Source organism: Oryzias melastigma, linkage group LG4 (genome assembly GCF_002922805.2).
Source record: "Oryzias melastigma strain HK-1 linkage group LG4, ASM292280v2, whole genome shotgun sequence".
Taxonomy (NCBI): domain Eukaryota; kingdom Metazoa; phylum Chordata; class Actinopteri; order Beloniformes; family Adrianichthyidae; genus Oryzias; species Oryzias melastigma.
In genome coordinates this window covers 42,884-53,951 of record NC_050515.1, presented here as the reverse complement: position 1 = coordinate 53,951, position 11,068 = coordinate 42,884, and the positions used below count along the sequence as shown (strand labels likewise).

The 11,068-nt window shown below is 43.1% G+C and overlaps 2 protein-coding genes across 6 annotated transcripts in view; one reads left to right on the top strand and one right to left on the bottom strand.

Annotated features, from left to right (window-relative positions):
* The window catches only part of LOC112142132, a 32,536-nt gene that overhangs the window by 10,044 nt on the left and 11,424 nt on the right, over positions 1 to 11,068 (bottom strand). Inside the window, exons 4-5 of one of the 5 annotated variants that reach the window (XM_036211398.1) lie at positions 8,748 to 8,896; positions 4,125 to 4,282 (exon numbers count right to left, since the gene is read on the bottom strand). The exons of 1 other annotated variant lie outside the window; for it this stretch is intronic. In XM_036211398.1, coding sequence (XP_036067291.1) covers positions 4,269 to 4,282; positions 8,748 to 8,896 — 163 coding nt within the window. In that variant the 3' untranslated portion in view covers positions 4,125 to 4,268. Of the gene's footprint in view, positions 1 to 4,124; positions 4,283 to 7,375; positions 8,897 to 11,068 lie in introns of those variants that run through there. 3 more of the 5 variants (XR_004947692.1, XR_004947690.1, XM_036211397.1) reach the window with 3 other exon arrangements.
* The window catches only part of fgf22 (fibroblast growth factor 22), a 31,373-nt gene that overhangs the window by 16,047 nt on the left and 4,258 nt on the right, over positions 1 to 11,068 (top strand). The gene's annotated exons all lie outside the window — the stretch shown is intronic.

Sequence of the window (11,068 nt, the reverse complement as noted above, 5' to 3'; positions counted from 1 at the left end):
CAAAGGAAAAGAAGAAGAATGGTAAATAAAGTCCAACTTTTCTTTTAACTCAATCCCAACAGTTGAAGCACAGGCTCCTGACTACAATACCCATAATGCTCCAACAATCCTTCAAGCAGTTCAGCTTCGCAATTTACCAAAACAAAAACGTTTTTAGTGCCGTTTCCCACAGAAAACTAATTTGAGGTCAGTAAGCACAACCAGATCTCATGCTTAAGGTGTGCGGGATTATAAAATGGAGTCTGTTGTTAAAAAAACAAAAAACACAAAGAGTTAAAATTATTGTCTAAAAAAATATGCAGAAGGGTCACTTCAATATAGCTCTGATTTCATTTTAGTTAGATTTATGAATTTTGCCTGAGATGCACCACAAATGGTAAAATTGATTGTTTATTTTATTTTAACTAAATGCTTACCCCTAGATCTACAGCATTCAGATGATTTTTTGGCATGATGTCTTATTTTCAAAGAAAGTCTTGTTAACATCAGTCAAAAGTTATAAACTATTTCATATTTTGAAATAAGTCAATTTTCTCTTCATATTTCTGTTTTCTTTGTTTTTTTTTCATTTATATTGATACTAATGGTTTTTTTTATTTATTTTTATTCATTAATAGGAAAAACATACAATATAAACTTGAGTTGTAAACTCAAACGTGATGGAAAAAATAGAAAAAATTAAAGGGGAAAGAAAGAAGAAAAACGTATTTGTCTGCCCCTTTTAACAAATCAATAAATCAATCCATAAAAAAGTAAATACAAAGCATTCCGCCAATTTGGTATACAATAAGAGAAGATTGGGAAAGAAAGAAACACAATTTTATAATTACAACATCAACCAGAGTGAAATGAACAGCCTACCTCGGGGATGAGTAATTGGTATTTGTACTAGATAGATTTATAGTCATTGATTAAACTGTTTTAATGTAGTTTTTAAAACTTGATATTGTTGTAGCATTTTTAATTTCTGTGCTCAATTTGTTCCATTTATTGACTCCATATACTGAAGCACATCGCTCTTTTAGCAGTATTCTATGTTTTAGTTTAATAAAAATGTCATGTCCTTTTAGATTAAATTTGCTTTTTCTTTTCATGCATCTTTTCAATAAATTAGGAGGATGGTATTTCATATTTACTCTGTACATGAATTTTAACTATTAAAGTTAACAAGATCATATAGTTTTAATTGAATAAACAATGGATTAGACGGGTCCCTATAATTACTTTCTGTAATAATTCTTATTGCTTTTTTTGCAATATGTAGATTGGGGAGTATATGTTTTATAAGTTTTACCTCAAATTTCTATACAGTAGTTCAGGTATGGCATAATCAAGGAATTCTATAATAGATATAGGGAGTTATTGTCTAAGAATCATATTACTTTGTGTAGTACTGCAATTGCTTTTGTTGTTTTGGTTTTGACATTGTTAATTTGGGATTTCCAAGATAGCTTTTTGTCTATAACTCCTAATTTTTTTACTTATTTTATTCTTTATAAATTAATATTATCTATGTTTAATTGAACTGTGTTGTTTGTATTTCTATTACTAAATATGATAAAATACGATTTCTCACTATTTAACGATAGTTTATTTCCGTCGAACCACGAATGAATCTTCTCTAACTCAGTCTGGACCACCTCTATCATTGGTTCAATAATAATAAAAGCTTAATAATAAAAGGTTGTGTCATCTGCAAATAAAATTGAATTAATTTTTTTAGATATTGAGCTTAAATGGTTTATATAGATGATAAATAATTTAGGGCCAAGGACTAAGCCTTGAAGTACACCACAAGTGATATTACATACATTTAATTTGGTGTTATTTGTACATATTGTTGTCAATCTTTTAGATAGCTAGCTATCCATTGCAGGGCCAGTCCTTTGATCCCATATTTACTAAGTTTTTGAAGGAGAACTTTGTGATTTATTCATTTATTTAGTCAAATGCTTTCCTAAGGGTCTATGAAGATACTAATGAGATAGTACTTTTTGTCATTTGCTTCCGATATTTCTTCTGTCAATTCCATCAGTGCCATTGCTGTTGTTTAATAGTAACAATAACATCAACTCAAATCATTGTTTTGCTCTTCTGAAGGGTGAAGTTTGACTTTGTGGCTCCTACTGGGTTGTGGTCGGTGAGAGATCAGCCTAAATATTGCAGACCTCGGGTACAGGTCCTTTAGGGTTTTGAAGGTGAATGAATGAGAGTTTCTGATGCAGACGTTAGCCTGATGCTGGTGTGTTTCAATAACCTCCAATGCCTTCATGCTGATGTGTTTTTCTGGCTTTCAAAGTCCTGCCCTAACATTTCAGAGATGGTATTAAAAGTCTGCATCATTCGACCTCTGAGAGCTTTTCCCTCCACAGCTTTGATAATAACTCAGTGCTTACTGTACTGTTACACAGAAAGTTCTGCTTGTCAGACCCGTCTGCTGCAGCCATCCATACCTGTGCAGCCCCTCTGGGCCCGGCTGTCTCCCTTTCCCCCTCCCCCCCTGCAGTGGGGTCGAGGCCGTTTGGCCAGCGGAGCAAATGACAGCTTTGACAGCTCCTCCTGCTGTCCTCTGCTGCACGCAGCGCTCATTTTAATAATGCAAAACGGAGGCACGCTCTGGCCACCGGAGTTCAGTGACTGGAAACTGGCCACACACCTGAAGCGGTGAGGCCGCATCACTCTGCAGGCTGTCAGAGCTCAGCAGGTATGCAGGTTCATGCTTTTAAGGATCAGCCACTCCACTCATTATCAGAGAATCCTCTGCTGCTGCTGCAGGCAGGATGAACGTTTGACCAGGATTTCTGAAGAGGTTTTACTCTTTGGAAGTGTTAGAAAAAAATCCAAAATCATTTAAAAGTAAATAAATTAAAAACAGCAACATTCATGTTTCTGTGTGATCAGTAAACTCTCTTCATTTCTCTAATCAGAACTGCTATAAACAAATACACAGAAAATGTTCCTCCTGACTGAGAAACTATGACATTTATAAATGGGCGGGGCTAGTGGAGCCGGACTGAGTGAAGGTGTGGTTTGGATCTATGATTGACAGTTAGGTTAGCTTTATGTAGCTGTAACACTAGAAGGTGCAGTTCTTGCACTATTTACAGCTTAGCTTTTAGAATTAATAAAAATGTAAATATACCACGACATCAATGATTTTCTAAGCTTTAATTTGAGTCATGTTTGGTGAAAATCTGTAAAAAAAAAAAAGAGAAAGCTAGCTGGATTTTAGTGGTTGATGCGCGCATGTCTTCCAATGAAACAGCTGTGTGCTGTTGATGCGACTCAATGCACAGCAATGGCGCCTGTGCGCGCACATCTGTCTATAGCAGCTAATACCCAAGGGCCAATCAGTAATATACATATATCACTGTATATCACTGATCAAGACGCTGCTTTGGCAATGCCCGACAGCGGGGCTGCCGGTGCAGCTGAGGGCTGAGGTCAGAAGGATACCAGAGTCTGAGAGAGGCAAAATGCTGCTAGCATCATGCTAAGAAAGGTATTAAACAAACAATCCAGAGTGAAATGTTCATTAAATCCATCACTAGGACAGTTTCTTGGATATAATGCCAATACACCCAACCTCTGTTCTCTGACTTCCAAGTTCACTGGAAAGTTGTGTAGGTCAGTAGATTTTTGACAACTGAAGACAATACACCTGGCTACGAGCTAAGCTAAAGCTAATAACCGACCATAACAGAATCAAAGATGGGCGGGGCTTTTATACTGGAGCTCGGAGCATTATGATGTCAAACTTCATGGACTTAAGCCAGGTAACCAATCACAAAATTCAGCTGTAATACGTCATTTCAACCTGTAGGGGGCAGCATGCAGACAGTTTTTGATCATTTTAATTTTTCAAAAATGTTGACAACAACCAACAGGCAGCACATTTAAAGCCCCATTTATAGAGAAAACAGCCAAAAGAAGTTGATTTAGGGTTTGGTTATCCTGTAACCCTGATGTTTACATTAAAAGTAGGGTCATCTGGACCCCACTAGACAGCACGCTGAAGTTTCAATTTTTTTTAATCTTCCCTGGTTTCTGTGGCAGACATAAAATCCTGTCCACCTTTGTCATGGGAGGGGTCACACATCAATGTAAGGGGGGTCATCTAAGAGAGCACGAGGGTTATGAAGCAGAGGAGAAATAAATCAAAGCACAAGCTTTGTTTGAAAGACTCATTCAGACCAATACTATTTGAATAATCCAGACGTGTCCAGAGGAGTAACTTTACACAGATTTATCTCATTCTGTCGGCTGTTTCAGGCAGATGATGCTGCAGAAATAAAAAAGGAAGAAAACTCGTCATAACGAGGCGTTTTTAGACGTTTTGGTTTTAGAGGACGATAACTTTGACTCCCAACCTTCGAGTCTCGGGGCGGACACTCTACACAGGGCCACTGAGTTGATCCATAGTTTTTATGCATTTTATATTCATCTAACAGCAAACTGAACGAGTGTGGGGGGCCTTCAGAGCTTCTGTGTTCATTCTGAGCTGCTGGGTCCAGTCTGGACCTTAAATTGGTGATTTAATGAAGGTGGGGGGGCTTCAGTTTGATGTGACCACCATCCATAAAACGGTTCTTTAGCTTGTCATCCGTTTGTTCTGGAAGTGATGCATGATTAGGGCCCCCCTCCATGATTAAAGCCAAGGCTGTTTGGTCGGTGAAATTGCGGCCCCTCCATACCACACAGAGGGGCTGGCGGGGAGCATGCCGATGACCTTTTTCACCTCAGTTAACCCCCCCAGCTCGCCCATTTCCTCCGTTTATCCCGCAGTGTTGCATTCTCTGGCCGGCTCGGCGTTGGGGGGGCTTTTAAACGTGGGTTTGACGAGCCGCGGCTCTGATTCTACATCCTGGAGCTCCGTGATGAAGGGATTGATGTGAACCAGCACGCAATCACGGCGCGGCCGTTCGAGGGGGCGGGACACTCGAGTGCCGAAGACCGCCGGATGCTGCTTCTCTGTAATCTTCTCAGTAAACAGTATTTTCTGTTGGGCTGGGGGGGCTCACAGCTGCCTCCACACACAGGCGAGTCCAGATGTGGAAGGTGATTCTGGAGCAGCGGGTCAGCCTGACTGTGGATAAATCAGGCGGCCTAATCTGTCCTGGGAGGAGATGGGGGTAATTGGTCACATTTGACCCCCCAGTTCCGTGGACTGTGGGAACATAGGCTTTATCTACCAGCAGTAATTGGCTAATGAAACACTTCCGCGGCCCCCTCCAGCAGACCGGCCGGTGGTGGATGGAGAGAAGCATGTATGCCTTTAAGTGCGTTTAGTTTAAAGAAAACAGCCGGATGTGAAACTTCCTTTAGGTTTACCAGCAGCTTCAGCCTCCAGATGTCGTTGGAATCTGAACCATCAGTGTTTGTGTTTTAATAATCCTTCATAATCTGAAAGCTAGAGCGTTGCTCACACTCTGGTTGATTGACTTTGTTGTTCTCAGCATCTCTCAATGCCTCAAAGCTGAATCCTTCTGTGGAGTCTTCCACACATTTCAGTTCTCTTGATTTAAAGTCTCACTCTGATCATCTTCTGATCAGTTTTCAAAGTGTTTCCAGTCGTCTTTTCATGATGATTATACAGTTTTTAGACAAAATCTAAACAAACTGAGTTGTTTTCTAGGACGTAGTTTCTGCAATGCGGTTGAAGTTCTCTTGAAATTCAAATCTTAGTTGTGGGCGGGACTGTCGGCGTGGAGTAAGTCAACCCTTTAATTACACCCTCACCCACTAGCTTACAGCCCCTCACACCCCTAACCTAACATTAGCTGTGCAACGAAAAATGGCAGCAATATCAGAGCCATCCTGCTGTAGAGTTTAGATCCCGACACATTCTTATCCTCAAGTCGTCACAAATTTACATTTTGGGTGTCCTCAACTTGTCGTTTTTTACATGCTGGCCATTCGTAAAATCAAAGGTCCGCAACTCTCGGGACCTGGTACCGGGCTCGGACTGGTCTTTGGGACATGTGCAGTATCGCTACCCAAACCCGGGCTCCAACGGCTAGCGTTACAGCTCTGATGTGAGCGCTGCACTCTTTACGTAACTGTAGAAGTGTGTGAAGGAATCCCACAGACCAATCCATTTTGTTGGGTTAAAATTTTCATCGGACGCTGCAGCTGAACCGCAGCGAATAAGAGGGGATTACTGTAGTTCCTATATAAATGCCGGGCCATGGCATAAACCTTTGTGAGTTCAGAGTTTCGCGAGGTCGGCAGCAGAGCCTGAGGCTGCAGCCATCCAGTAGCCAATATGAGCCATCTGCTGTAGCTAGACCGATCCGGCGTCGAACCTGAGCTGTAACGCTAGCCGTGTGAGCTTAGGGTAACAATAACCCGGCACTGGACTCAGTACCGGACCCAAACCGGTACCAGTATTGGACCCGAACCGGTATCAGACATGGTACTGGACGCAGACCGGTCCCTGACGCGGCATGGACGCAGACCGCTCCCGGGTTAGGGTACCCGGAGGTTGGGGACCCTTGATTCAATGGGAACAGCCTGAATGCCTGTTGAGTTCTGCTGCTGCTGTGCTGCACCTTTTCAACATGCCCTACCATTCTGCTAACCTGGCAGGCGGGGCAAATGATCTTAATTAGCACCTGCCAGGTACATAAGGCAGAGGAGGCCTCACCGAGGCAGACAGGGAGCAGAGCAGCAGGCTGGGAAGCATCAGGGTTTACTTTGAGTTGTGCTGGTATGTTTTGTTCTTTTCTTCCTCAGCAGTCTTACACTGCTGGGTTTTGTTATGTTAGTTTGGGGTTGGACCTTGGTAGTCTTGATTTGCGGGCTTTGTTTATTTGTTTTCTTTAGGTAGATTTGGATTAGGCAGCCATTAGCAGGAGCTGCTGTCTCCGTCGGTTGACATGGTTGGTCAGCAGTCTCTCTGACTTATTTTATGTTTGGCCGAGGTTCCAATTCCTTTTGGTTTGTCTTTTTGCTTGGACCAATGCACTAATTATTTGATTTTTGTTCTTTCATTTCAGGACACAGTATTGTCTTTAAACTGTGTTTCTTTTATTCTCATTGGGGTCCAGTTTTTGTTATTGTCCCCTTTTGTGTTTTTCCCCCTGGACCCGAGCCAGGTTTACCTGTAGAGGATGTGAAAATGCCAATTAATGACGAGTCTGGGACATCCAAAACATCAAGTTTTGATGCGGAGGGTCCTTAGCCAAACGTCAATATGTGACGGGTTGACAGAGAATGTTGTTGATCCAGATTCCAGCTCAGTCAAGGAAAACAAGGATGTTCTTGGATCTATTTGTCTGAAGCTGAAAGCATCAGAATGGGGCAGAGCTCGTGGCCCATTGATTGGCAGCATTTTTTTTATCTGCTCTTGATTCACATCAATTTGAGTAAAGAAATAGTTAAAAATACAAATTTAATCTTCTTCTGTCCTCTATCATCAGAAAAAGGCCACAAGAACACGTTAGAAACACCAAAAACACTAGTGGGCCTTTGAGGGTTCGAGCGTTATCGTCTATCTTGGTAAAGCCATGCCCACATCAGCTGAAAGATAAGAAAATGTGTACAGAGGGTAGAGAGAGGAGATGGGAGAGCACTCCAAAAAAAGGCTCAGTTACGACCACGAGACAATGTCTCCGAGTTTGCATCAAGTGAGCCTTTCATGGATGCCGGCCGGCCGGTTTGTGAGGCCGAGCAGACACTCCGACAGAGAGGGGCCCGGGGTGGCCCCGTCTTTTTGTCCCCAGATGACCCCTGCTCTCCCGCCTGGCCTCTGCGCCCCTCACCTGGCCCGTCCCAGCACAGCAGTAACGGGATACCTGCAATTTTCTCTAATGGCCTTTCAGAGAGCAGGGCGGGCCGATCCCCGGGGTGCGTCTCATAAAGAGCCGGGGTTACCGGGCCAAGTGCTCCTCAAGAAAGAGGAGCGCTTTTGGGATCATCTGTGGGAGAATGTGCCCCCCTGTGGTTGGGCTGAGAGCAAAGGGAGGGCAAAAGAAAGGAAAACAAAAAAACTCTGCTTTCTGCATCCATGTCCCTGACTGGGGGGTACTAGCTGCAGTTGAAAAGAGTATAGTAATGATAGTAGGAGGAGTCAATGATAGTTGGATGTGGCGTTTCCATGGTGACGGCGGTTTTTCAGAAAAGGTTTGTGAGAAACTCGACCATCTGAAACTTTACAACTGTGAAGCAGACCAGCTCAGAAAATACTTTACTACGGACTCAATGTTTGGTGGGGGTCCAGCTCGGACACAGAACATTGACATGTTCTGGTTCTGAACGTGGTTTCTCCTCCCAGACTCTCGGTGCTTCTCTGGAAGGTCGTCTCACATCGCTGCTTGATCACAGATTGAAGCTCAAAATGCTGTTCACGGAGAAAGGGCCAAAGCTGAGATTAAAGCGGCGGGGAAAACGAATCTTATCAGTCGGGTTATCAGGCTGTCATCCCTTCATAGATCTCAAAGGAATTTGGAAACTGCGAGCGATGCAGGACCAGGATCAGGAGGAATCAGCCTTCTGCTGATGCAGGACGGCTCATAAATACCAGAAACGGGTTAGTCTCTGCTCCTTTGTCTGAAGAAAGGGAACTTGTCTGTAGTGTAGCTTTGAGAGGGTCAGTTGTGGAGACCATTGACTGTATCTGTAGACTGGACTGAGTGTGATCTCATCATAGAAATGTTTTTTTAAATATCACTATGTTGGAGCCAGACGATGAGCAGCGATTGGTCCGAGTCGGTCTGAGTCAACGTTTCTATGACAACCACTCTCACCAATCAGGAGGCCGTTCTCCCCTGGCCTGTTCTCCGCTGGTTCTCTTCCGTAAAGGTGCCTCTCTGTGGTTCTCCAGCATGTTGGTTCAGGTCCTCCTGACTTGATCCCGTTTTGATCCCGGTCTGATCTGGATCCGTCTCTGCCGGACCTGTGAGACGAACCCTGTGAGTTCTGGATCTGTATCTGACTCAGGAGATCTCACAAAATTATGGGAACAAAAAAAATTATTTCAGAGGAGACAACTTTCAATGTACATTAAGGTCAAAGGTCACTAGAAGCTTTTGTTTACCCAACTTTTCCTAAAACCATCCCAGTTTACACCTGCAAGCTGCATTTCCAAGATAGTTGTAGACAAATCCAAACAGAGTGAAGGAACGTGGAACGGGAACGAGGAGCACTGAGCTTCAGCTGGAGAAGGAAATGCTTCATTTACGGTGAGAATGAGGTTTCTGTCTCTGTCTTGAAGTTACACATTTGTCTCTACAATCAAAACAGTTCTTGTTCGTCTCTGGACAGTAAAGGTTTAATCCTCATGCCAGCGTCTCAGGGAGCCCCTGTAGCCTTTGTCCTGACACACAGGCGCCGGTCGGGCCCAAAGCCGCCTCTTCATCGGGTCAGGGCAATAAAAGATGGCGGTCACAGCCCATGGGCCTGGCAGCCCAAACTTCCCACAGAAAGGAAAAGCGCTGAAAGCAGAAATCTCATCCTTTCTGGCTGTTTGTTCTGAACCAGGTGTTTTCTAGTTAGAGTCTCGTTATCACGGCTGCTTCCTAAGGTGAGCATTCATGACTCTCCCCTCCACCAAACGCTCACCGGGCCCGGCCCCCCCTCACTCCTTCCTTCACAACCCCGACAAAAGAGAACCCGCCTCCATCTTTCTCTCTGCCAGAACGGCTTGAATGATCTGACGGTGGGCGGGAGTCCAGAAAAGGTGGTGGGGGGGCAGAGAAGAAAGAAGACTTTTTCAAAAGAACAGAAATAGTCCACAGTTGACTAAGCATGCATGGGGCAGGCTTTGCTTGTGATGGAAGCTGAGGCGTCTTAGCTGCTGCAGCTAAACACGGCAAAGGTCAAAAGAATTTATCGAGTGAGAAGCCAGACGTCCCGATTCTCTGCGTCTGTTGGACGATCGGTGGATGTTTGCTCTGCTGCTCCAGGCGAGATGCAGCGTTCAGCTCCATTTCATTCTGACATCATCACTGATATCAAAGTTTTAGTACAGATCTGTTAACTTCTGCCTTTGTATTTTCTATTAACACGCTCAATACAGAAACATTTGTTTACAAAGATTTAATTCTGTAAAGCAGGAGTGTCAAACTCAATCACACGGGGGCCAAAATCTAAAACACACCTGAGGTCGAACAGGACAAACATTTATTGAACACTCAAACTACATTTTTATGACGTTAAAACCATAACTTTAAAATAAATATTATGAATAATAAAAAGGCAGGAATGTTATTCCAGAATAAATCAATTTAAACTTTCAATCATTTTTAATATTTTACTCTCCATAAAAAAGTATTTTGTCGAAATTAATCAATTAGAAATGAGCACAAGATAACATCGGTTGATCTGGAGGGCCGGATCTGGCCCCCGGGCCTTGACTTTGACACGTGCTGTAAAGCCACTACACCAGGGGTCATCAAGGTTTATGAGCTGAAGGGCCAATTTAAAATGTTCTCCTCAACAACTGTTCCATCACCAACTATAATGTGATCTCTGTTGTCGTTCACCTTTCAGCTTCTCCTGTCAGGAATCACCACAGCGTTCACTGATTCACACAGGTGGTTATGCAGAGAGTTTTACGCTGGATGCTCTTCCTGACACAACCCTGTATTTTTAAGGCTCAGAAAGATCTAGTTATGCAGCAGCATGAAGGGTCTTGTCTAAGGTCCCTCACTTTCGCTCATTGCCGCCCTGGAAACTGAACGTCATACATCCAGCCGTGCAACAATGTGAACATAATACAAAGAAATACAAAATCATTTCCAAGTATATTTGAAAAAATATAATTCACAAACAGCAGGTCAAAGACCTTCTTTGAACATATTAGCTCAAAATTGTGCTTTTATAATAATATTGCACAAAGAAAATTGTTGAATTAGTTTTGCAACTATGATTGAAATCAAAAGTACTGCATTTGTAGTGTGTCATACTAACAGTAATATGATTGGATACATCAGAACAAAATGTAGTTCACTTCCAGCTTATCCCTTTCAGGGTCGCCACAGCCTAACAGCACCCACCGTTTGGCATCAGTGATTTGGCAGAGTTTTTACGCCGGATGCCCTTCCTGACACAACCCTGTACTTGAGGG